Here is a 27580-nt window from a genome sequence, read left to right as displayed (position 1 = left end):
TGATATGTCATAGGTGGCTGCTGAGTCAGTGAGTTAAATAAGAAATGAAAGAAAATTAAGCTTTTACCAAATATAATTCAGTGTGAGAAACAAGATATTTGTGTGGATTTTCCTTGTCCCCCCGCCCCCCATTCTTTTTGCATAATTTCCCCTTTTCAGGTCATTTATCTCTTGTTAGCAAGAACTGACTGAACAGTTTCTCTTTCTCATCAGTTTTTTACTCTTGTTCTTGTGCCATTAGCAGGGCAAAGTTTAAATGTTTTAGTCACAGAACTTATAATGCAAACACTGCAACCGTGGCTAAACCAGTCCCAAAAATGTTATTAAGTATAGTTTTTAAAGCACTTTTCCTTCAGGGTTCAATTTTGCACTATTTAGTTTTGCAGATTTTTAATTCTTCAGAAACTTTGGCAATGGGGAACAAAACCATTGCTAGTCCCCATTTTTAAGGCTCGGAAAAGGATCTAACTTTAGGTCTTTGAAGTGGAACTTTTCAGCAGAACAAAAATATATGTGCTGAATAAAATCTGCAGAAAACTAAATCTAGATCCTCTTCAGAGAGCTTTGTTGTACACATATTCCCTCAAGAAGTTTGTGTGTGTGTTTGAGTTTGTGTGTGTGTGTAGATAACACTTTTCTTCAGGATTTCTTTTTTCTGCAAATTGTTATTCTTCCCCAGACAATACTAATGTGGAGAAAGTCTGTCAATCAACCAATCAATCTATCTTTATTACGTCTTAGACCAGCATAAAGTAAAAGGGGTGGACATATTTTAATAAAACAAATACTAAAAGCCTGTGTATAGATTATTAAATACAAGATATAAACCTATTTTAAGTCTATAAGAAGCCAGAAATAGAAGTAGAATTCAAAATAAAACTGTGGTTATAAAAGAGTAAATATTCAAAGACTGTGGGTGAATAAAAACACAAGCATATACTAAAAAGCTATAAAAAATCAGGAGTAAAAATAAAATTAAGAGCATTCTAGAAAGAGGCAAAAATGCATTAAAAAGTCCTATAAGAGGCATTAAAAATTATAAAAATTATAAAAAGACACAATCATACAGGGGCAACTATAGTCATGATAGAAGTTTTAGGGCAGGGTAACAAGCCACAACGCTGTAGAGTTGTAGGAGTTCAGGGCTGCTCTGAATTGCTCTGAGGCAGCTGGCAGCGGGCATGCTGAAATTAGTCCATAAAGTCAGTTGCTTGTGGAGAAAGTGGTTCCCTGACACATCAGAGCACATTACTGTCTATTGCTTATGTCACAAATGAAGATGAGAGAATCTGCTTAGGGAAGTGCTTCTAGTGCCTTAAATGTTCATGCAAAGGAATGTAATCCAGGAAAGGACAGGAAAGAGACTTACTTTGAGATTTTAGGCATTGAATCCAACTAAGGAGACAAGGCAAAGCTTCTCTCCACAGAGTCCTACAGGAGATTTAGGGCATCACCAAACAGCTTTCAGCTCAATCGCTCAAACTTGCACCCCTGAAAAGCCCATGTGGCAGAAGAAAGAGGGCATGCCTCCCCCCCACTTTCTTTTCTTAAGTTTGTTACATATATGCTTTAGCACAGTAGACAGATATTCCACTGGGCAGTAGGAACCACAAGCTAGTCTAGTGGTTTTCTTCTGTAGAGTGCGGGGTGAGCAGGGATGCCTACTAACCTAAAAGGGAACTGACATGACAATGATCTTTCGCAGATGCATTTCCACTCATTTCCTTGATCTGTATGTCCCCATTGCTAGAAGCCACTAAAACAAGGGTAGGCAATCTTGGCTCCTCCAGATATTGTTGATTTACAACAACCATCACCCCCATCCGCAGTTTATTAGGGATGATGGGACACATCTAACCAGTTGATGGAGAGGATGCATAGCAAAACAGGTATTTCTCTGAAAAATGGTTAGCCTTCTCCCCACTCTTCAGTCATATTGCATATATATGGGATGTCATCATGCAACTATAGCTTGTGAAACTATCTCACACAGATAAAGTATAAGTGGGTATACTTTGGTTGGTCATAGGAAATGCCTTACTCTCTGTTCCTTATCCCTGTCTCTAATGCACATGCTTTAGCTTGCATGCTCACACAAAATCCTTCTCTAACTACTGTAGGCTCCTTCTGAACTTGTTTTCATTAGGGTTTTTTGACACTCATACTTTTTGTTTGGGGTTTTTTTATTGTTCTTTTGAGGTTACTTTGAAAACTGCTTTTCACTGTGAGCCTTGTTGGTGGCAAATACTAAAGCAGTTTCAGAGATGCTGAAGAGGTTTTCACATTACATTCAGGATGTTAGCAAACACTCATTCTCAGCCGTGGGATTTGTCTGGTTGTCTGTTTCACTTATAATAGTGAAAAATCCCTCTGCATTTGAAAGAAACAAAGCATTATGCAATATTATACAGAAATAAAAGCCATATAGCGATCTCATCTTTGCATGTTTTCTGCAAGTTCTACCTCCTTTAATTACTTAAACATAATTTAAACGTAATGTATAAAAAATTGGTCTAATATTTGGTTCTGTTTCATATTTTAGGGAACAGAATGTCTGTGGAATGAACCAGGATTTAACTGGACAGGCAATGGGAAAGTCATTGAATCCAATTAGGTCCAGCAGCCCTGCTCATCAGGCCATGTGCAGTGGGAATCCAGGTCAGGATATGACCATCAGTAGCAATATGAATTTTGCCATAAATGGCCCAAAGGAGCAAATGGGCATGCCAGCGAGCAGGTTTGGTGGTTCGGGCGGGATGAACCATGTGTCAAGTATACAAGCATCCACTCCTCAGGGTAGTAACTATGCACTAAAAATGAATAGTCCCTCTCAAAGCAGCCCTGGCATGACACCAGGTCAGCCAAACTCTATGCTTTCCCCACGGCATCGTATGAGTCCTGGAGTGGCAGGAAGTCCTCGGATCCCACCAAGTCAGTTTTCCCCTGCAGGAAGCTTGCATTCCCCTGTAGGAGTTTGCAGCAGCACAGGAAATAGCCATAGTTATACCAACAGTTCCCTCAATGCACTTCAGGCTCTCAGTGAGGGGCATGGAGTCTCTCTAGGTTCGTCATTGGCTTCGCCTGACCTAAAAATGGGCAATTTACAAAATTCCCCTGTAAACATGAATCCTCCTCAGCTAAGCAAAATGGGAAGCCTGGACTCTAAAGATGGCTTTGGACTTCATGGGGAGCCATTGGAAGGTACAACTGGACAAACCGAGAGTGTCTGCCATTCAGGAGAACAGAAGGAAAGTAACGATAACATGCCCCAGGTTGTTAGTGGTGAGAGGCCTGATGGACAGAATAGACTGCATGATGGCAAAAGCCAGACAAAGCTCTTACAGCTGCTGACCACCAAATCTGATCAGATGGAGCCTTCGCCTTTGTCTAATACTATGGGAGATGCTAACAAGGACTCCGTGGGAGGTTTATCTGGTTCTGGTTCAGCACATGGAACCTCGCTCAAGGAGAAGCATAAAATTTTGCACAGGCTCTTACAGGACAGCAGTTCTCCTGTAGACTTGGCTAAGCTCACAGCAGAGGCCACAGGCAAAGAACTGAGCCAGGAGACCAGTAGCACAGCTCCTGGTTCAGATGTGACTGTTAAACAGGAACCAGTGAGTCCCAAGAAGAAAGAAAATGCACTACTTCGCTACTTGCTAGATAAAGATGATACTAAAGATATTGGTTTACCGGACATTACCCCCAAACTGGAGAGGTTGGACAGTAAGACAGACCCTTCCAGTAGCACAAAGCCAGTAGCTATGAAGACAGAAAAAGAAGAGATGCGCTTTGAGCCAAACGAACAGGTAAGAAATACCTCTCTTGGTTGTTCATTCAGGCAATTCATTCTGTCAGGTCTGGGTTTCTTAGCAACTCTTGTTTGGCGTCACCGACATCTTCTTCTCATGCAGTTTGATTGTTGTAGGGTCAAGTTGATGTCATTTATGATGGAGGCACTGGCCTTGCCTCTGTTACCAGGACCTGACTTGGTGACGCGTCTGAACTCTTGCTTGCCGAGTGGTTCCAGTCTGGTACTTGGTACACCATCAAGTGGACCTTGTGGGATGGGAAGGAAATGTGGGAGGGGAGTGACAATGATTTGTAAAGACAGTCTGGGCTATAGGGCAAACTCACTGGCTGACTTGTGTTCTAGGAGGGTTCTGAAAGGGCCAAAACGTGTTTGGCTCATTGTCTTACATCCAGTGTACAAAAGTACTACCAAACCAAGTGAACATATTAGTGCAATAAGCAACAAAACTCATCTTGGAGTGAGAAAGTGAAAGAATGGTAGATGATAATCTTATTTCCCACAGGAAATGTAACCTAAATATAGATCAAAGCTGAAACCATTTAATATAATACTAGAACAGAGAATTTTATCAATTGTTCTTCCATCCTCTCAAGTTTCCCCTTCCTTTCCTTCCTCCTAGAACAAAAGCTGTAATACACTTGTGGTACCTACTGGGTAGGATTGTTCAGCTTCCTCCCTTGCATATTCCTAAAATAATTACAAAATTTAGTGTCTAATTTTCACTAGAGATAGAGTAAAGCCATGGTGTGGAGTAAATATTTTATGAGGAGGAGTTTGATGGAGAAGAAAGCATACGATTTCCTCATTTTCAAAGTGAAACCTTTTCTGAATAATAATAATAATAATAATAATTCAATTTCTATACCGCCCTTCCAAAAATGGCTCAGGGCGGTTTACAAAGAGAAATAACAAATAAGATGGCTCCCTGTCCCCAAAGGGCTCACATTCTAAATAGAAACATAAGACACACACCAGCAACAGTCACTGGAAGTACTGTGCTGGGGGTGGATAGGGCCAGTTACTCTCCCCCTGCTAATAAAGAGAATCACCATGGTAAAAGGTGCCTCTTTGCCCAGTTAGCAGGAAACACTTTAACAACTGTCACCATATCGAAAATAGCATTTTTGCAGGTAGCATATTCCAGGTAGTATAGTTGTATTCCTGACCCTGGCCCACAAACTTGAGTCTACTCTTTCAGAAATGTTTTATCATTATTCAAACTTATATAATTTCTTAGCAACTTTGTTCTCCTTTTGACAACTACTTATATAGATCTTGTTCATTTTTGTGTTACAAAAGAACTTGTTTAGCTTATAAATGTATGTCAACCATCAGTTTTTGGTGTAGGAGGTACTGCTCAAATTGACTGAGACCTGAGTAGCTAAAAAATGGTTTGGTGTGTTGGTTTGCAGGGTGAGTATTGTTTGCATTTGACAGTCTTCCTGCCAAATTATAAATGAGCCCTGTGTATGCACAGCAGTGGGCTAACTCATGTAAAAACCGCTGCTCCCAAGCTTTTTCAGTGTCTCCTCTCCCCACTCCCCACCCATTATTGGCAGAGATTTTGCTTGTCTGTGTAGATTTGATCTCTCTTATTTTTTAAACAGAAATTATATTTAAGCACAAGTGATTTGTATTCTACTTTCTCCATGAGTTTCCCCCATAACTTCTGTAACATGAGCCTCCCTCCATGCCAGGCTAATCAAAAGACAGAAGCCAGAGGGAAATAGGCTTTCGTGATATCCAGTTTATATTGTGTGGAATAGGAAAGGCAGAAGATAGGCTCTGTTGGCTGGTGCTGATGTCCCTTTCTGTGTTTAAATATGAATGTTTGAACCTGCATCACACCCACATATGATAAGCGCACAATACATGGAGTCCCTGCCACCTGTGTTCAGCAATGTGTAGAAGTGATGTTATGTTGAAATGGTGGATTTGGAAGTGTTTGTGAGGATAGTTCCATGCTATAGAGAAGCATGTAGAGTACCTAGGGATGATTCCAGGGTGGCAAGAGGGGGCTCCCTACAGCATTTGGTATGTTCTTACCTTGGAAGTAACAGACATGTATGTCAATGGTTCATTTAGGTTACACATCCTCTAGAGCTCTAGAATGGTGACTGGCCCATGACAGCCTCCTGAATATGACTGGTAAAATAGGCAGGCTCTATTCAGACAGACTGCAGCTATTCAAGGACCATGAAGAACAGGCAGCTGCCATGGAGCTCAGTCCCAGTTCTGGGACATGCATTATAGTAATAAAGACAGGGGTGTAGCCATGACTGAGCAGGGGTAGACAAATGTCCACTGGTGTCTTCCCCGCAGCATCCCACCCTCCCCCAGGCACCTAGCTGGTAAACAAAACATATGCTGACTGGAAGAAGCTTTCAGGCAACACATCCACATCCTGATGCGAGCAACGCCCTCCAATGCCTGCACATCCGCGTGCTTCTGATACCATTTCAAGGGTCATGACTGGCACTGGATGCAGATGCATGGCCCTGCGGTCTTTCCCAGCTGATAAGCACTTTGTTAGGCAGCTGGGTGCTTCCTTTCTCTCCCTTGCTCCAAGAGATGGAGAGAAAGAAGCACCCAGCCAGCGATCAAAGCACTCAGAAGCTGGGAGGGGCTAACACACCATGCATCCATGGCCAGTGCTGGCCATTCTCCTTGCGCTGGCACACTGATGCTCTGTGCCAGGGGTGTAGCCGAGAGCATGGGGCGTGGCCAGGGGAGGCATTTGAAGGTGGTCCCAGGCAGTGTTCCCTCTAACAAGAATTCCCAGATCCTGTTGAATATAGATCCCAGCATCCCCAAATGCAATAGCCTTTATTTGGGGATTACAGGAATAGTCAACAACATCTGGGAGTCCCTGTTAGAGGGAACACTGGTCCCAGGGCTGCTTCCATCCTTGCTATGCCAGTGAATAAAGAGGAGAGCAAATAATCATATTCCTTCAGTTCTTCCAGGTAAATTGGTGGAAAGTATCATTAAGGCTGTTCAAGAGCAATCTTTGCTAAGGAAGAATGATCATGGCTGATGCACAGGGGAGACTTGCCTCACAGCTTTGCTGGTATCTCTTAAAGTGGAATCGTGAAAATGGCAGCCTTGTGTCAAATTCTCCCCATTTGGCACACAGAATCCAAGCAGATTGAGCCATGTAGTGACTTCATCATGCATTTTCCAGCACCCACTCCGCAACATTGATGCCACCAGTGGGAGAAATGTAGAAAAATAAGCAGATAAATCTGCTTAAACATTATGGGAATAGACATTAACTCAAGGCTGCCTTTTTTGGCAGCAACTCTGTGTCAAGTGTTGTATCTATTTCTGTCTTAAATTATAGTAGACTGTGAAGAATTTCAAAAAATCTCTCCAGCCTTGGTATTAGACAGGGCATGTCTAACTTAGTCTGGATCATACCTATTGGAAAGATCTTGTAGTCGTAATGGAAACACTATGACTACACTGGAAACAGATTGTTTCTGGAAATCTATGAAGACATGGAATTTTTTCTTATTTTTTAAAATTTAGATTTTAGTTCTTTAAATATATTGTTTAAAACTTGGTTAGCACTATTTAGCATACTTCTATTTTTTTAAATAAAATTACTGATATTGTTTTTGATACAGCTCTTTGGCTACCCATCCTGTCATCAGTAAATGTTATTTAAACAGTTAATATATTCTTGTAACTGCATGCCTTAAGAGTGAGTACGTGCGTATGTGCGACTTTTGCTTCTGAATTTTTGCTGTGAACTTCACACGCTTCAGAAAATTGAATATTTGCATCAGTTGGAGCAAGCATTTCAACTTTCTGGTGTGTGTTTTTATTTCCAGACATGTACCTCTTCCAAACTTACAGACAGACCTCACCAGAGGAAGGCACAGTTACACAGGAAGATGAAGATCCCTTAGCTGACTGCTCTGATTGATAGGTAGCAGCGCTCTAGCGTTTTAGGTAGTGGTGGAGCTCCTTTTGAACTAGAGACTCTGAGGATTAAACCTGGAGCCTTCTGTGTGCCAAGCATTTGCTCTTCCTCAGTATAGGTCCAGCCTCAGCAGTGGGAAAAGCAAAAGGCAAGCAACAATTAAGTAACAAGCCCTATGGGATGCAACATTCCCTATGGAACTGCCTCTCTGCTGCTTTAATTCAGTTGGTAATACTCTTCAGAACCCAAAGCTGCTTCTGTATACATACATTCTGTCATAAAATGGACGAGAATTGCCTAATATAAACTTAAATGAGATATTTTATTTTAAAAGTTTACAAGGAATGATTTTCTAACTGGCTTTTGAGAAAGTGTACACATTTTTCTGGATGTTTTCATATTTACAGTCAGTGAGGCCTAGATGTATGTAAGTTGGGATATATAATGCTATTTCAAGGAATTAGGAGTGATTAATTGCAGATTGTTTACTTTTGTTACTATGCAAAAGGGCTTTAGAAGTCTTCTGATCTGAAAATAAAGAAAGGCTCAAAATCATTAGTTGGCCTCAAAGCTTTAGCATGTGATAGTCGTTAATAACATATGTGCAAAGATCATAGAAAAGGATTTATCAGTGCTACAATGGGTGAAATTGTATTTGAAAAAAAGGTGGATTCATGCCAAACTTTGAAACCCAGTGCTGCATGTGCCACTCTGAGAAGTTCTCAAAACTATCCAGAGAAGGAAAGCAAGGTTGTGAAAGAATCTGAACAGGTTAACATGTGGTGAACTGTCTGGATTGCTGCCAATTTGGCATGCATTCACCTCTGCAGACAGTTGTGTGACTTTTCCATATTCAGAAACCTTTGGTTCAGAAACCAAAGCATTCATGATAGCTTTGTCTTCACCTGGACAGCTCTGATTTTCTGAATAATTTGAGTCAGCTAGACTTTCCTCACCCCAAACGCATTTTTACTTTCTATGAAACATACGTTGATAAAGTTCCCTGATAATCAAATCAGCAATTTCATGTAAATAGGGAAATTTTAGATTCTTTCAAAATAAAATTCAGGCTATGTTGTCAGTATATAGAGATAATATCTGCGGTTAAAAAATGGAAAAGAAACGTGTTCTGTAGTTTTCTGCCTGTGAAAAAAAGCCCTGGCAAGCTATAAAGTGTTTAGGCCTGCCTTAAGCTAGCAGAATTACAATAATGAGAGTGTTGATTCCTACTAAACAAAGATTCTTTGTTATACACATGAAAATCTGTGTCCCCTCGGACTTTGGAGATATCTCTGTGCCAATTGCATGGCTGTGCTGCGGGGCGAGGAAAGAATATTTTGCTTTTAAGAGGGTGCTTTAATGCATTTGGTGATATAATTGCTTAGGGACTTGGGGATACACCCACAGGCAACTTTTCCTGTATGTCAGACCTCAGCACAGTAGACCTTTTCTCTGTAGGGACAGACACTAGATACCTAACGGATGGAAGATGGTGAATAAATTGTACACTCCAGGTGCTCATTCTTCCCTGGTACTTGGATTGTCATGGGCAGAAAGATTGTTCTCAATTTTAAAAAAAACTTTTTCTTTTCTCCCCCCCACCCCCCTTTCATTAAAGCATGGCAGTGACCTAGATAATTTGGAAGAAATTCTGGATGATCTACAGAATAGCCAGTTGTCAGTTTACCCAGACACCCGGCCAGGTGCTTCAACAGGATCGGTTGACAAACAAGCCATCATCAATGACCTCATGCAGATCACAGGTGAAAACAGCCCTGGCACGCCTGTTGGAGCCCAGAAACCAGCAATGAGGATCTCACAGAGCAGTGAGTCAAAGTTATTCCTGAGTCATGAAAGCACACACAATTATTATGATAAAAATGTAGCCTTTGCAAGCATGCCTATGCGTCTTTCAGAGTGCCGAGCAGCTTGAAAAACCTCTCGTAATCAAACAGCACCATCTGCTGTTCTATCCTTTGGGAACAGCAATTTGAAATCAGTTGTGGTAAAGATGTAGCCTCAAATCAAGATGTTGCACTTCTTTGGAAGTCTGAGTCATAGTTATCAATTAAAAATATGACCCTTTATACTGAAAGCATTTTGCATTGTTTCCATCAGTAACAACCTTCGTATGAGCCTTTGTGTCTCTGATCATGATCCTAGTGATCACAGAACACTTGAGGCTGGAGAACAGAATCATTAGAGACCAGAGTGTAGAATCATTGGAGAGCAGAATCAATCATGAAACCAGAGTGTAGAAGGTACCTCCACCCCAGGCCAATAGTGAATCAGTGGAGTGAAGCCTCATAGCTTTTATCACATAAGTGAAGGGGGCTTCTTCATGTTATACCTAACAGGCAGTGATGCCTTGAGGAGATTGGCATTATAAATATAAATAAATCCGCCAACACCACCTCTTTTAGTTGATTGCTCCATTATTTAGCAATGCCACTGACTCTACACAGACAGAGGCAGATACCTTGATGGGTTGCTGGATGAGGCATTTTCTTTGTACCTGATACAGCAGACGCCTGTATTTGCCCATGGATCACTGTTGCTGGTTGGAGCCCAGTGAGTGAATGTGCTTTTAAGCCATAAAAAGTTGCGGGTATGAGGAGAGGAATCCTTAAAATGAAATTAATTACATAACTTGAAACCAATTTTTATTATCTGTGTCCCATCAAATGACAAGGTTAATAATAATATTAAGATTAACTGCAGCTGGTACAAAATAGGGCTGCAAGATTATTAAGTGGGACTGGGCGATTTGATCATATTACACCAGTGCTTTGTCAGCTGCACGGGCTCCCAGTCCATTTCCAACCCAACTCAAAAGTGCTGGTTTTAATCTTTAAGGCCTAAATGGCTTGGGTCCAGGTTACCTGAGAGAGCGCCTTGCCCAGACTCAGACCTTGAGATCTTCTTCAGAGGCCCTGCTCCGAATGCCCTGCCAAACAAGGTGAGGTGGGCGGCTACTAGGGAGAGGGCCTTTTCGGTGGTGCCACACCATTTATGGAACAGCCTCTCCAGTGAGGTTTTCCTGGCACCATCACTTTGTTCTTTTAGAAACTAGGCTTTCTGGTCACACAGGCTTTTAAAAATTGATTGTTTAAATTGATTTTTTTTAAAGTGTGTGTGTGTGTGTGTGTGTGTGTGTGTGTGTATTTTGTTTTCATGTGATTTGTGTTCTTATTGGATGTTTTAATGTTGTCTTGTGAGCTGCCCAAAGAACAATTTGTTATAGAGTGGCTAACAAAGTTTTTGTTGTTAACATTAACGTTAACATTAATATTAATATCCTGTTGAGAGAACTTGGTGTGTGAAAAACATTTTCTGAAAATAAGTAAGTTACATAATGCTGTGGGAGTGATCTTTCTTAAAATACCTTTTTAAAATATTTACTTTTCAGTTAATCACATGTACAGTATATCCAACATATAGGTGTTGGTTTCTTGAAATAGTATGGTATGTGAAGTTTGAGCATATTCTTTGTTAATACTTTTTGGATATTACCCTGTGTAAATACCCATGTTTCCAAAAACAGTGGCATATTCTGTTTTATTTTCCTTTCTTTTCTTTTTTTTTTTCTGGTAAATATGTTTTTCCAGCCATGACATATAAGGTTATTCAGCTCAGCAGTTTCAGTCCACAGATCATACAGAGACTTCTTTTAATCCATTCCTTGCCTACTGATTCTCCCCTGTCCATGCCCCCAAGGTAGCTTTCTACCCAGGCAGTTTCTGAACTAAGAAATGAAACTGGCTAATATCTTGATGAGGGAATATGCAGGGGAGAATCAGTGGTCACTGGAGGGGTAAGATACTCTGTCTTCTGCTGATCCTCCCCTCAGGTGCCCACCCTTACAAACACATTATCTCTGCAAGCACAAGGTTGGGACCACGGATTTACAAGACAACAACTAGGTCTTCCCTGAGTAACAGCCGCGGAGGCATTGCCTGGTGTCTTACAGACATAACTGCCGTTGTTCCTAGAATGATAATTGCAGACCACTTGCACCCAGAGTGCTTCTGCAAAGGATTTCTAAGTAAAACAACCAGTTTGTGGAGATGGCCAGAGACTTGCCCTTGGATTAACCCCAGCTTTTGCTCACTGTAAGGAATATTTTTAAATGCATGCCCTACATAAACAATGCACGCTTTCACGGAAATTAAGTTAATTTTGGGAGCTCTGGCATGAAAACAAATCTAGTTTTACCACAGCCTTGTGGTTTTCTCCAGAATAGCGTTATCTGTAGAGGAAATTGATAGAATTTTTTTGCAATTTTTTTGCAATTGTATTATACTTTTAGTTAGAGAATGTAAGCTTCCCATCTCTCACTCTTGTTTTTTGTTTATGATTTGTTCTGTTTTTTCATTTTCTCTCTAGCTTTTACTAACACACGGCAAGCGCAGTTGGGAAGGATGTTGCCAAGCCAGAATTTACCACTTGACATCACATTGCAAAGTCCAACAGGTGCTGGAACTTTCCCACCCATAAGAAACAACAGTCCCTATTCAGTGATACCTCAGCCCGGAATGATGGGCAGTCAAGGCATGATGGGAAATCAAGGAAACCTAGGGAATAGTAGCCCAGGTAAGAACTCATATACTGTTTTCTTTTGTGATGTTTTGCATGACTTCATGGGGGTAGGGCTTGACTTCTGGCTTTGTTAGAGCCAGAAGTGTTTCTGTTGCTTGTCAGAGGCTTTGTCTTTCAAGATACATGTTTGAATGATTAAGAAGACAGTAGGAAGAACAGATGCCTCTGGCTATATCATCACTCACCCACTACCTGATATCTTGAATAAATGACAGCACTTAATCAATCAATCAGAGTGATGCAGTGTGGGGAGATTGGGAGCCCAATACTATGCATAATTACTTGGAAGAAAGCCCCCTGAGTTCAGTGGAGCCCACTTTCATATACATTGCATAGAACTGCAATGTATATGAAATAATAATCTGCAAGCTTGAACATGCTTACTTGAAAATCTCATTGGAATCAGTGGGATTTATTTCTGAGTAAACGTGTCTAGAAATGTGCTGCTAAGTTACCCCCAAAGGATAAAACACTTTGAACAATACTAAGCATATGTATTTCAAGTGTTCAAAATAGCTCACATTAAATATCTTGTTGTCAAAGTAACAACAACCCTGTAAGGTAAATTTTGGAGGTCTCTGGAAAATATTAAGGGTATTCACATGCACAGGCTAACCCAGGCTAGGGAAGCCCAGTCTGGGCTAGGCTACGCATGTGAAGCGCCGGAATCAAGCTCGGTCCTCGTGCTGCCCCAAGCCTGAATTTTTAACCCAGAGTTTAGCCAATGTTAAGCGAACCTATGGTTAGCTTTACTTCGGCTGGTGATCGGCTGAGCGACCACCACTGGGCTAAACGGCTTCCCACCAGCCCGCCACCATTTCCGGCAGTGAGCCAGGAGGAAGGAGCGGCAACATCAAGTTTGGCGGCTACTCTAACAAGAGCAGCTGCTGCGCTCATGTCCTGGGACACCCTGGGATGCGTGGGGTGGGAGTCTTCCCAGCATCTGACTCGCACTGCCACTTGTGTGGGCGTGCCGTGGTGCGGAGGGGAGGACAGCGGCAGCGGCTGCTAATCTGTTGTGAAAGGCAAGTGAGCTGCTGCCTTCTCTGCAGCCCACCTCCCCTCCCCAGTGAGGTTGTATTCACAACCTCATTATCTGTCATACAGTTTGTATTAGAGGATCATAGACTCCCTGCATATTTCTGAGAGAGCATTTTTAGGCCCACCTGGACCTGTCACCCAGGTTCTTCTAGCTGTTAGATGGAAGTTCATTTTGTTACAGTGACCTATATGAAAGCAAGTAATGGTCTCTGGCTAGTTTTCTCAAGGTAATTGGTCAAGCCATAACCCAAACAGAATTCACAACCTCATTATCTGTCATTCAATTTATATTAGAGGATCATAGATTCCCTGCATATTTCTGAGAGAGTATTTTTAGGCCCGCCTGGACTCGTCACCCAGGTTTTTCTGGCTGTTAGATGGAAGTTCATTTTGTCACAGTGACGTATATGAAAGCAAGTAATGGTCTCTGGCTACTTTTGTCAAGGTAATTGCTCAAGCCATAACCTAAACAGAATATTGGGGAGGGAGTTGTTACAGCTGAACAAGCTTGATACACTCCTTTTGATAGTATTCTGTCCCCACAAAATGTGCCATAAGAAATAGTTCTTTCTCATTCTTTTGACATGCCCATCAGAGAACCATCAAAACTGAATTGTTTAATCTTCTCAAGATATGATTTAACTTTGGGGGTATTTATTTTATCAGGGATGATGAGTAGTAATGCTCCTAGGCCCACCATGCCATCAGGAGATTGGGGAAACCAAGGTGCTGCTGTGAGGGTAACTTGTGCTGCCACGAGTGCCATGAACAGGCCAATCCAAGGAGGCATGATACGCAACCAAACATCCAGCCTTCCTATGAGACCCAACAGTCAGCCTGGCCCAAGACAGATGCTTCAATCTCAAGTCATGAATATGGGTAAGAGGATATCTTTGACATACTGGCTTGTATCCACACAAGGGGAGCTTCCCTTCCCTTCCTCCCCCATAGCAGCTTATTGTCCTCCTCTGAAAAGCAGAGGCATGCCACTATGACTCCCATTTCAGCAGGTGCCTTTGCTTAATTTCCAGCTATTCCTTTCTCCCTCTGCAGCCCTCGGGGCTATGTGCCACCCTGTTCCTGATGGTCTATCAACCCTCAGGGCTGCTTTTCAGGGGGCAGCTGTGGGGAGGAAGAGGCAGGGAAGTCTCCTTGCACAAACTTCCTTTGTTCACACAGTTCAAGATATAACCCAGTATGTTTGGTTTTTTATGGATTTTTAATGTTGAGAACCAGAAGCTGATGATAATATAGAACTAGAAGCTAGTGCATCATGGGGATCCTCCCTCCCTGGGCTCCCTGCGGTCTGGCAGCTGCAGCTGCCAGATGATCAGAAAGATGAGGTTAAGGGAGCGCTCGTTCCTTAACCTCATTTTGAAGGGTGGCTATTTAGATGGGTTTGCCACTGTGTTGCCACCAGGATTGGCCCGATCCTGGTGGTTCACACGGGCGTGCAAAACCGAGCTGGACTCCCTTAGCCCAGTTTTGCACATGTGTGTGAGTAGCCTCTCTGTATGTGCAATCTTGAAGGACAATAGAGTGAAATGGTTTGAAAAACCTGTTTTTCAACATGGGACAAGTGAATGGGCAAGCTCAAAGCTTATCTCGTGGGTCAGAAAGACCTACAAGGTGTGGAAACTATAATGCTTTTCATGCGAAGGAGCCTCTTCCCTGGTTCTCATCAGACCATTCACATTGTGATAGTGAGGTGGGAGTGATACAGCCTTATCTGAGATCCTTCTGAGGTGATTAGTTAAACTAATTCTTTGTGACAATAACAAGAGAAGTTTGACTATTTTCTTAAGAAATAGTCCTTCTGCTTAACTCCTGTCTTACTCAGCTAGCATCTTTCTCTGTATTGCGAGACAGAGAGAGGCAGAGACAAATTGTCCAGTCACTTGTGCTAAGCGACTAACTGAGAGTTTACCAAATATGGACATGTGGAGACCTCACGGTCCTGCAGGTCCAGGTAGCCAAGATGGAGCTGCAAGCCTACAGTGTCAAACCATATAGAGGAGTGCCTCTAGGTCCTGGTTTGGACTTATCTCTTAATCCAAACCACACATCACGTTTGGCAGCCAGGAAAGCTCTTCTCGTGATCAGTGAGAAGAGCTTCTGGTGGGTCTACGGGGAGAGTGGGCTTAGCCCGCTGTCCCCACTGATGAGCAGCCTCCAAGTCTTGGGCGGCCAGATCAGCTGCCCACACGACTGCCGGCTCTGTCTGTGGGGATCAGGGGCCACCTGGCCCACAGAAATATCAGGATGTCCCATACGAGCGCACAGGGCATTCTGTAGAGACCCCCGAGGTTTTTTGTAAACCTTCTCCTGGAGAGAGAAAAACTTGGGAAAGCAGGATACAAATGTGTTAAATAAATAATAAATATATAGGGTAGGTTAAGCCAACCCTCTAGAAGTAAGTAGGAGGGAACTGGAGCGACCTGGATAGTGTGAACTCCCACCATGTGCTGATACTTCCACCCCCTTCCATGTTGTCTGAAGCCACCAATGTTGGGTGGAGAATGTTAGGTTCCCTCCATCACTTGACATTCTCCAGCCAACTTCAAATGTTGGTTACAGATGTCAGGCAATGGAAGGAACCTGATATTCTCCACCTAGTATCAGTGGCTTCAGACAACACAGAAAGGGATGGAAATAACGGCTCATGCTGGGATTGTGCACTCAGCAGAACCTCTTGTATCCTTCTACTTACTTTGGCAATTTTTTCAGTACTATTTCCCTTCTGAAAATGATATTATTGTATTTTAATGAGACTTGAATTGTAATTGGTCTTTCCTCTCTTAGGAACTTCTGAACTGGAGATGAATATGGGAGGTCCTCAATATAGCCAACAGCAGGCCCCTCCAAATCAGACTGCTCCATGGCCAGATAGTATCTTGCCTATAGATCAGACATCTTTTGGTAATCAGAACCGGTAGGTCTTTTATATTTAATAACCAAGCCATGTCTAGACACCTTTAAACAAGAGGGGTTCCCCCCCCACCCCAATTTTATATCCAGGTAGAGTTTTTCTCCTTTAGAGTTTCATATATGCAGTCCCTATTTAATATATTTGCTTAAGTCTTGTTCACACTTGGCAAGCACTGCTGTATAGAATTAGGGTGGTGGAACTGGATAGGTGTAAGCATCGTTTATGAAGTAGAGCTGCTTGGATAAATGCTGTACTAGCATAGATATAGATATAGATTACTGTGATCAGGACAACTACACTATTATTGCTCCTGACCTTGATGGGCTGTGCTGTCTTTTTCCCTTAGTGCACAGTCACTAAGCAAACCTAGGCAGTGATCTAAAGTTAAATTCCACCTGGAGCTGTAAGGTTATGTTTAGCTGCAGCAAATCTACGTTTAAAGCTGGATTCGTGTCCATTAATAATCTTCAAATTCTGTGAATGGTTGGCAGAAGTTTTAAATTTTTTATATTATATAAGTGGAAAAAATCAATTTAAAACTCAGCTCTAATAACACTTTGACTCAGTCTGTAATAAGAATGTTAATAGGGAAGGATAGGTTATAGTAATGCATGCCTCATTGCTGCAAGGCTTAAAAATTAACTAAAGTAATTCAGCAGCTGAATATAAATAATCATAATTGTTACTGAACGTTATTGGAATCTATTTGCTTCAAAGAAGTTAGTTTAAGATTTATTTCTAATAGCTTTGCTATTAGACATTGTCTGTCTGCACATGTTTTCCAATATTGCCTTAGTCCTACTGACTGTATGCTCAAAACCTGCTAGGAATAATAACAAAAGTGGCAACATTACTGTAGTGATCAAAAGGAGAGGTGGAATACAAAATCTCTCCTCTAGCTGTGAGGAGTCCTGGGTAGGTTGCCACCATCCACTTTTTTATATGAGCAGCTTCACCCTTCCAGGGGAATATTCTGGGAGAGTAAAGTGAAAAACCCCTCCCTACAAGAAAGGCTTGAGCAGTCTTAGGCCTTCAAGAGAGTGTGACTAGGGCATGACCCAATAAAGAGTGCCATTCTTTAACAAGGATTTGCTAATAATTGGATAAGGAAAACTAGGATAAGGGCATTAACAATTGCTGCTTCCATTCAAGTAAAACCCTTCCCTAGGAACTACAAGAGCCATGCAGTCAGATCCAAGCACTTAAAAATAAATTCCCTGATGCTTCTAGCTACTGGCCCCTATCAGTATTCCCTCTAAGCTCCATGGCTGCACACACACACACACCACTCAGCTGATTCTAGCTCCCGCATAGTCCCTGTGAATTTAGAACAAGATAGGCAGCAGAAGCAGTGTAGCAAGATCGGCAGTAAAAAAAGGATTGACTTCCCTTCCTGCTGCTGCCCTCTCCCAGCAGGAGCAGCAGCCCAACTGGTTCAGGCTGCATTATTCAGCAGCATTTGAATGTAAATGCCGAGAGGAGGAACTGAATGGGAGATTGACTAAGCACCACTGGCTGAACTCGTCTCCCTCAAGAAAAGTAAAACAAACTCCCCACGCCCAAACCTTAAGTTTGTTTTATTTGTGTGTAACTTGTTCCCCTTGCTTAAGCCACTGTGTTTCGTTTCCCCCCACTCTGTATGAACCATGTGTTTGTGCATGTGAGATAGTCACTTCACTTGAAAATCTCCATTGATTGTTGTATGTATGTGTTTCTTCTTCCACGTCCACTTCCCTGTATGAACCATACAGAGCAGCAGCAGGAAGAGAAATGTTCCCTCCCTGGTTTGGAACATAGGTAGGGTGTGTGTGTGTGTGTGTGTGTGTGTGAGAGAGAGAGAGAGAGAGAGAGAGAGAGAGATTGACCATGTGCTGGCTACTGGGGTTGAAGACACCAAACTGCTTATAGCTCTAATCTGGTGGTCTGTGGGCATTTTTTCCCTTGTGTCTTATTAAAAATATTGATATGCTGCTGTTGAGCAGCAAAGTTCTCAAAATGGCTTAAATAGCCAAATATATAAGAAAATAGTTCTTTCGCAATATGTTTCTCCTTAAAGTAAGCATTGTTTTATTTTGCTTTGTACTTGTAACAGTAGCACATATATAACTCTTACATATTTTCTTTCTAATAAGCTTATAATGGACTAAAATACCTCAACTTCTTGAAAGTGGCTACACAAATTGCTAAAATGAATAATAAACATTCCCCCCTCCCAGTCAGAAAATCGAATCACTGCTAAACACGGTCTGTATATTCAGTAGCGATATAGCAATGGAGTTTGGACTAGACAAGTGTGCTGCATTAATAATGAATAGAGGGAAAATAAGAAAAACAGAACTGCCCAATGGAAGCAAGATCAAGAACCTGGAAGAGAAAGAACCTTACAAATACTTGGGCATTCTCCAGGCTGATAACATCGCACACACTGAAGTTAAAAGAAAAATAGGAAGTGAATACATCAGGAGAGTTAGAAAAATCCTCAAATCCAAACTAAATGGCGGGAACACCATACAAGCCATAAACACCTGGGCTATACCTGTTATCAGATACACTGCAGGAAAAATAGACTGGACCCAGGCAGAGCTAGAGACGCTGGATCGTAAGACCAGGAAAATCATGACCATCAGTCATGCTCTGCACCCCCGCAGTGATGTCGATAGGCTCTACCTCCCTCGCAACTCAGGTGGAAGAGGAATGCTGCAAGTCCATCAAACAGTAGAGGAGGAGAAAAGAGGCCTTGAAGAATATATCAAGGACAGTGAAGAAGATGCACTTCAAATGGTCAATAACGCGAAACTATTCAACACCAATGAAACAAAGCAGGCCTACAAGAAAGAACAAGTCAAGAACCGAGCAGGAAAATGGACAAATAAGCCCCTGCATGGTCAATATTTGCACAATATAACTGGAAAATCAGACATCATCATGACCTGGCAATGGCTTAAGAATGGTGACTTGAAGAAAGAAATAGAGGGTTTAATACTGGCTGCACAAGAACAGGCACTAGGAACAAATGCAATAAGAGCAAAAGTCGAAAAATCAACAACAAACAGCAAGTGCCGCCTTTGTAAAGAATCAGATGAAACCATAGACCACCTCATCAGCTGTTGTAAAAAGATTGCACAGACTGACTACAAACAAAGGCATGACAAGGTAGCAGGGATGATACACTGGAACATCTTCAAAAAATACAAGCTACCTGTAGCCAAACATTGGTGGGACCATCAAATTGAAAAAGTTGAAGAAAATGAAGATGTAAAAATATTATGCGACTTCCGACTACAAACAGACAAACATCTGCCACACAATACACCAGATATAACTGTAGTCGAGAAGAAAGAAAAACAAGTAAAAATAATCGACATAGCAATACTAGGGGATAGCAGAATAGAATAAAAAGAAATAGGAAAAAAATCACCAAATACAAAGATCTACAAATTGAAATTGAAAGTCTGTGGCAGAAAAAGACCCAAATAATCCCAGTGGTAATTGGGGCCCTGGGTGCAGTTCCAAAAGACCTTGAAGAGCACCTCAACACCATAGGGATCACAGAAATCACCATCAGCCAATTACAAAAAGCAGCTTAACTGGGAACAGCTTATATTCTGCGACGATATCTATAACAACAACATTGACAATAAAATTCAGCCATCCTAGGTTCTTGGGAAGGACTCGATGTCTGGATAAAACAAACCAGTCAATAACACCTGTCTGACTGTGTAAACAAGAAATAATAATAATAATAATTCAATTTCTATACCGCCCTTCCAAAAATGGCTCAGGGCGGTTTACACAGAGAAATAATTAATAAATAAGATGGCTCCCTGTCCCCAAAGGGCTCACATTCTGAAAAGAAACACAAGATAGACACCAGCAACAGTCACTGGAGGTACTGTGCTGGGGTGGATATACAGTTGCTTCATCACAGGCCATTTACTTTAAAAGCCTTTGATATGCTTGCTGGTCTTTAAATCCCAATAAATTGGGATAACTCCATTCTGCCATTTCTGTTTGAAATAAAATTGGTGGCTTTTCCTTCTGTAGTGGATAGACATACACTATAGTGCATATGCATTCCCTTTTTGCTTAAATGTAGTCTATCGAAGAGATCAAACTGGGTTCCTTGCTGCTGTGATAAGTGTAAAATTTTAAAAAGCGTGTGAAACAGGTAGCATTTCTAAGAATACTATTTTGGAGCTCCTGGACTTCAATACGCTACCTATCAGCCTAAATTTGGCTTCCAGGATCCTCCGATTACATTTCCCCACAACGTTGGTGCTGATGTGTACCGCGACAGCTGTCTCCTCCCCAGCACTGTCTAACAGCCTATCTAGACACTGCATGATGTCCGCAACCTTCTCACAAGGCAGGCAAGTCACCGTGCAGTCAACACGCGGGTCACAAACCCATCTCTCTATACCGAATCGCCCACTACAAGGAGGCCCCAACCCCCCGGAGGAGTATCCCCTATGCAAAAGGATATGGGCTCATCATCCACAGAAGGCGTCCCTTCTAAAGGAACATTTCCCTCTTCTTCAGACTGATGTCATCCTTGCCCAAGACCTTCATTCTCCCTGACAGCAGAGGAGCTATCAGTCTTGGAGTGGGATGCCTCTACCACGTTCCTGAAGGTCTCATCCGCATGCCTCTGTCTGTTTGAGCTTCTCCAGATCTGCCACCTTGGTCTCACGGGAACGAACTTGTTCCCTGAGAGCCAGGAGCTCCTTGCACCGAGCACACACCCATGACTTCTGCCCATGGAGCAAATAGTCAGACACGTGACTGCCCATGGAGCAAATAGTCAGACACGTGACACTCTGAGCAATACACTGGGAAGTGCCCCTTCCCCTGCTGGCTTTCTATCTTCATAATCGATTTTCTTAGCAGTTTACAGTATTTAGAGATAATGTATTAGAAAGTTAGGTCAGCTGTATTGGTCAGCTATTTAACAGTCCAAACTCCCTTTCTCAAGAATATGAAGGAGGGAATAATACTTCCCTTCTCTTCCCACTGGGCTCCTTATGATCAAGGGGACTCATTTCAGGCTTCCCCACTAAACTCCATGCAAAACTCCAATCCCATATTTGCTATCCCTGTTCGCTAAGTTCTTGGACCTTCACCTCTTATATAGAGAGTAGGCTGCAAACTGAGACACAGGAATCTGGCTCACAGGAATGTGGGCCCTCCCACAGCCCTAGCTGACTCCTCCCCCTCTAAGTAGGGAGAAGCAATGACTGAATGACACAGAGTCCCCAATGTAAGCCCTGACAAATAACAAACACAGACATACAGACTAGGACTTCTCCCTTAAAGAGAAACCAGCCCCTCAAACTTGGCAAAGAGGCACCTTTTAACCCAAATCAAATCAAATCAATAAATAAAGAATAAAATCTCCCCTCTTCCTGTTACCGGTAGTTAGTTTGAAGTGAGCTATCTTTTCTAAACAAAATAACATCAAGCCTTTTCCCCCTTCCAACTATCTAAGATTACTGTGAACATAGACTGTTTAACTTCTGCCAGCTTTTTCTACCATTCTGGAATTAAGACTATAGAACAAGGGACATCTTTCCTGTCTACTGTGCCATAGATGGTTATGAACAATATGGATACATTTAAATAAAACCATTTTAATTTTATTGAGATGAAAGAGAGTTGAGGTTTACACTTAATTAAAGGTGATATTGTCTGAGATCGATTTAGAAAATATTAAAAATCATTATTAGCATACATATTTATTTTACATTATACCAGAAAAAAGAGTGACAACAGAGATACAATTAGAGGAGACTAAATTTTAGTTGAACATTTTGGCTTATGCCTTCATCATCAACAGATGGGTGGTTTTTTTTTAAGGTTGTGTGAACACATACAGCTCACAAGGTGGCAATTAAGAATGATCTGTTAGCAGAGTTCCAGGACAGATGACAAAAATAGAATGATTGACAGATGTTGCAGATGAATGTAAGGTGGTTTTATGTATTATCCTCCAAATTCAGTCATAACAGTCTTGAGTCTATAGATTAAAAAATATTCTCATTTGTCAAGCATCTCACAATGTTTATTTTTTACATTATATTTATAAATTGTTTTTCCATTAAATTGCCTAAGGCTGTGTACAAACTCATCATAACATTTAGAATCAAAACAATATCAAAATTTTAAACTATAAGAGTAAACTAATATAAAATTGATGAGACCAACAGGGAAATTAAGTGAAAGCCTTGATGAATACAGAGTTGTAACTAGCTAACAGGGATAAAATGATAAAATCTGGAAAACCAGCTTGGTATTGAACAACTTCAAGGGGAGGGTGCAATTTGCAGCAACAGTGACAGGTAGGGAGATGAAACACTTCTTCCTTTGTCTGCCACTTTTATCTACCTGTTCCCTTCTTGGGTTCATGGCATATGTTTGTAGAATTGTGGGGGGAAAGAGGCTGAGGTTTACAGGAGAAAGGTGGCAGGTGAGGGAAGAGTTAACCATCCCTCACCTGGCTGCCCTTCTGCACATCAAATTGTGCCCTCCCTCTGCTGCTTTGTGGAAGACTGGGTTCCTCCAGTTTTCTGCTGAATGTCGAGTTTGGCCCAAACCTTTATAATAAAGAGTATGTGGTAAGGCTCAGCAACAAGGCAGTTGGTCATTCACAAAAAGGCAGTGCTAGTGGCACAGAATGATGATGTGGCAATCGCTTGATTCCAGCTATTACATTCTTGTGTAGTATGCTCTGGAAATTGTGGATCATTCTGTATGTGATACATGTTCTTTGAACTATTTCCTTCATCATTCATTTATTACAGTTCTTGCTCATATTGCTCCAGTTGATCTAAAAGCCAAATACATTTGTATATCTTTTGTATGCTGTGATTAACTCAGCAGCTGACTTTTTATTGTTTGCCAATCTCTTTTCACAGAGATGTTTTGATTTCATCATCTTTTGATGTCAAGGCATGCTCAGTTTCACAATCTTTTACAGTCTTCAGGAACAGGCAGTGATCTGTTTATGGTACAGAATAAGGAAGATAACTGTCTGCTTTAATGTTGTGTGATATAAATTATCTGATAAGTGTTATCATACAACTCATTACAAAATTAAGCTGTCTGAGCAGACTAATTTGCCATGGATAAGAACAAAATGTATTGGTATAAACCTGTATAGTGATTTAGTAATGCAATTTTCCAATTGATAGAGATTTAGCAAGCTAGGCCATCATGTGCTAAAGACTTGAAAGGGGAAACAAGTCATTCCTCACATCCTCCAAATACATCAGTCAAAATGTATTCAGATTTGTGACTGTGGGCAGGCCTAGCAAGAGTTTGATTTGGTTTGTGTGTCTACATTAGTTTTTGATTACTAAAAGTGTTGACTTAAGAATGTGTATAAGCATGCTTTAGATAAATCCTGTAGAATTGCTCAGTTTAGAGGTTCTTATCTAACAAAACTGACACTCCTCAATTTATAGGCCTCCTAAATTATTTTGAGATTTGTAAGGGATAAGCCTAGTCTCAATTGTGAGTGCTCTTGTCCCAGTAGTTTCCTAACAAGTCTTTCTTTTCTTTTTTTTAATTCTACAGACAACCATTTGGAAGCTCTCCAGATGACATGCTGTGTCAACATCCTGCAACAGAGTCTCCAAGTGACGAGGGAGCTCTCCTTGATCAGCTTTATATGGCACTAAGGAATTTTGATGGTCTAGAAGAAATAGACAGAGCACTAGGGATACCAGAACTAGTCAGCCAGGTACTGCTAGGACTAAATATTTCTGGGGGGGGGAATCTAGCTAAGGTATTTTGGTAGTCATAGAAAATCAGTTTGTCGGTTTGTTTATGGATATTATTTATTATTTTATTTATTTATTCAATTCCTATACCGCCCTTCCAAAAATGGCTCAGGGCAGTTTACACAGAGAAACAACAAACAAATAAGATGGAACCCTGTCCCCATAGGGCTCACAATCTATAAAAGAAACGTAAGATAGATACCAGCAACAGTCACTGGAAGTACTGTGCTGGGGGTGGATAGGGCCAGTTACTCTCCCCCTGCTAAATAAAGAGATTCACCACATGAAAAAGGTGCTCCTTTGCCAATTTAGCAGGGATATGGAGGGATCAGACTTGTCAGAAGGATTACACAAACCTTTATGGATTAATACAAAAAGAAACAACCCAGAAATAAAATTCCATATAATTAGAAATATCTTGCTAAGGGTTTGGGATAAATATAAGAAAAGGATTAGCCCAGAATTATCACCTTTGGCATCAATTTTAAACATTTCTTTTTTTATGAAAAATTCAGCAAATATAATCTTTGGAGAGAGAAGGCATATACTTTACAAAATTTAACCACTGGAAAGGTCAGACCGAAAACAACCCAAACTCTTGCAACGGAATAGCTTGAAGAACCTCCATGGCTTCAATATTTACAAATATTGTTGTACAATACAAATGGTTGGTAACAGAGGAGGTTTCTTTTTCTTTTTTGGATTGCTATTTGTAATTCATATATAAGTTTTGAAATCTGGAAGTTCAAGAGATGTAATCATGTTCTTTTTTCTTACCTTTAAAATTAAAATTCTAAAATTAAAAACAAAGAAAATCAGTTTGTCATGAGGGCTTTAAATGTTAACTAGAGACAATATTCTTCCATCTTTAACACTATGATGTCCTGGCTAATGAGAGTCCCTTTCATTTAATATGATAATGTTCTGCATTTATATTCCATCCCAGGGCAAAGACAGAGAAACCTTGCCTGCAACCTGGCAATTAGGCCCTCCTTGTATATTGGTAACACATCTGCACACATAAGGCAGTTCACACAGTTATAACTAGGGTGAGACAAGTGTCCTACTCTAGTTCAGGAGCTGTACACACTCCCATTTTGAGATTGTGTGTGAGGCTGGAGGGGAAAGAAGGAAGTGATTATCTGGGAGAGAGAAGCTGAGTCAGATGGCAGTTTCTCTTAGTGCTGGGTATGAAAGCTGGGTACCATCCAACCCAGGTTATCACTTCCTCCCCCTCTGATCTTGTTGTTTCCCTCACCCATGATCACAACATGGAAGCACACACAGCTCCTGAATTAATCATGTGAACTGCCTTACTGATGGAGAAGGAGGGATAGATTTGTGACAACCTCCAAGCTAGTATCACTTAGTGTGAACAAAGGTTATCCTGCCTCCCCTTCCATTCATGTAATCCCATTCATGCTCCACCAGTAACATTGCTAAAAGATTCTCCAGTGGGCCTCTGTCCCTTTCCCTCCCTATATATGATGTTTGTATTATTGTAATAAGACTACAGAGCATGACAGGTTAAGGTTATCTCTATAAGTAGACAGACAAAACTTAAGACAACCCAGGAATAAACATTACTCACTTCAGATTAAGCATAAACTAATCTTTTATAAATTCTGTCCACAATCAACCTGTTTTGGAGCAATGTGGCCTATATACTGTATATATTCAAACCTCTACTAGTTTAAGGGCCAAGGTGCACACTGGGTGGAAGATCCATGATTAGAACTCCCAGCATTTTTATTTTTGCTTAAAAGCTGGGTGGAGGCTCTAAATTTGATCAAAGCAGCAATACAAGGGATGTTAAGTGGTCCCACTCCCACCCCCCATGTTGTTTTCTCAGTCTAAATTTACATTGCACTCACCCCTTTATTCATTTTGCTGGGGGGGTGGGAAGCATCCCTTTCTCTTCCCCCCCCCACCGCCCCCATTGAATGATTTAATTTGAGAAAATGGTGTTGTGAAATACACGCACACACACTCATTGGTCCTCTGCAACGCTCCTGCTTTTAAGATCCAATCACAGAGGGCATGTGTAACATGTAGTTTGGCCTTATTTCACCATAGCAAATTGACCCACATATGCAAGGCATGGATTATGAATGCTTTGTAGCAGGGAAACTTACCAGATACTAAGGGTCCTTATAGTAATAGTCGTGACGTACTATTGATAATAGAAACATAGTCTGAGTTGGCGAAAATGGCTGACATCCATACAAACACTTGCCCAGATGGAATTCAGAAAAGCATGCATGCAGTGGCTACAATGTGTCATGAGCCGCTCAGAGAACAATTTGTATGCAGCTAACAAATAAAGTTGTTTTATTATTTTTATTATTGTTATTGTTGTTGTTATGCTATTACATGTCTGCTTCTGCAGTGCATGCACTTGAGCACCAGGGACAGGGGTCAGTTTTAGTTGATTTCTTCTTTCCCAATTTTAGCTGATTTCTCTTATGTCACTGAGGGTCAGTCTTCCAGAGAAAGGGGAGATCAGCAAAAATCTCCCCCCACCCTATGCTTGTGTGTGCATGTGCTACAGAAGCAGGCATGCATCCACTGAACATGTGCATTTTTAGGCTCCATGTGCGCACCATTAGTGTGAATGTCAGCCAATAAACATCACTACACTAGTTTATCTGCCTTTTTTCTTTCTTTATGAAAACAACTATATATCAACAAGTGTTTGACATTCTGTGTTCATGAATGTTTTATGTTTGTGTTCCTCAGCAAAACCAAGCTGTAGATCCAGAGCCATTCTCAAGTCAGGAATCAAACATCATCCTAGAACAAAAGGCACCTGTTTTCCCGCAGCAGTACGCATCTCAGGCTCAGATGGCCCAGGGCAACTATACACCAATGCAGGACCCAAACTTTCACCCAATAGCGCAGCGACCAGGTTATGCAACACTGCGTATGCAGCCGAGGCCTGGTCTAAGGCCTGCTAACATAGTGCAGAACCAGCCAAATCAGCTGAGGCTACAACTGCAGCATAGACTCCAAGCACAGCAGGTATTTCATTCTGTTTTTGCTTTTGCATTGTACAGCTGTGATAAGCACACTAGGGGAAATGGCTTTCAAGATTTTTGAGTGTACATATGAAATAAATGCCAGTATGATGCTGCATGTTGCCTTTGTTTCCTTCATCCAATTTGTTCAACTTCATCCAGAGTATTCATAACTATTTCATTTGTTTAAAATCATAATTATCATCGTCACCAACATTTATTATGATCTTAGGTTAAATACAGACATCAATACAAAATAAAACTACATAAAATAACAGATTAGAGGTGCAATCAAAATAATAATTATTTATTCTGATATGCATTTTGGTTAGGTAGGCTGCAGTCACACAATTATCATTTGAACTTTTAGGACAAGTTTTATACGTGTCATTATTAATGATGATAATTCCTTTTAATATGCATTAATAGTTAACACTAATAATCTAATAATGTCATGTATATATGTAATAATTG

At 41.2% G+C, this 27580-nt stretch overlaps 1 protein-coding gene and 1 long non-coding RNA gene across 9 annotated transcripts in view; one reads left to right on the top strand and one right to left on the bottom strand.

The window, feature by feature from the left end:
• Positions 1 to 27580, top strand: part of NCOA2 (nuclear receptor coactivator 2) — a 206255-nt gene that overhangs the window by 153511 nt on the left and 25164 nt on the right. For all 8 annotated transcript variants that reach the window (XM_053243941.1, XM_053243943.1, XM_053243940.1 and 5 more), the window contains 7 exons: positions 2543 to 3809; positions 9361 to 9568; positions 12129 to 12335; positions 14049 to 14261; positions 16185 to 16314; positions 23884 to 24049; positions 26829 to 27110. In XM_053243941.1, coding sequence (XP_053099916.1) covers positions 2543 to 3809; positions 9361 to 9568; positions 12129 to 12335; positions 14049 to 14261; positions 16185 to 16314; positions 23884 to 24049; positions 26829 to 27110 — 2473 coding nt within the window. The remainder of the gene's footprint in view (positions 1 to 2542; positions 3810 to 9360; positions 9569 to 12128; positions 12336 to 14048; positions 14262 to 16184; positions 16315 to 23883; positions 24050 to 26828; positions 27111 to 27580) is intronic.
• The window catches only part of LOC128322530 (uncharacterized), a 60217-nt gene continuing 33405 nt past the window's right edge, over positions 769 to 27580 (bottom strand). The window contains exons 3-4 of the long non-coding RNA XR_008305760.1: positions 3821 to 4059; positions 769 to 2370 (exon numbers count right to left, since the gene is read on the bottom strand). This is a non-coding gene — a long non-coding RNA (uncharacterized LOC128322530). The remainder of the gene's footprint in view (positions 2371 to 3820; positions 4060 to 27580) is intronic.

This window comes from Hemicordylus capensis, chromosome 4 (assembly GCF_027244095.1).
Source record: "Hemicordylus capensis ecotype Gifberg chromosome 4, rHemCap1.1.pri, whole genome shotgun sequence".
Classification (NCBI taxonomy): Eukaryota; Metazoa; Chordata; class Lepidosauria; order Squamata; family Cordylidae; genus Hemicordylus; species Hemicordylus capensis.
This window is presented reverse-complemented; position numbering and strand designations above follow the sequence as displayed.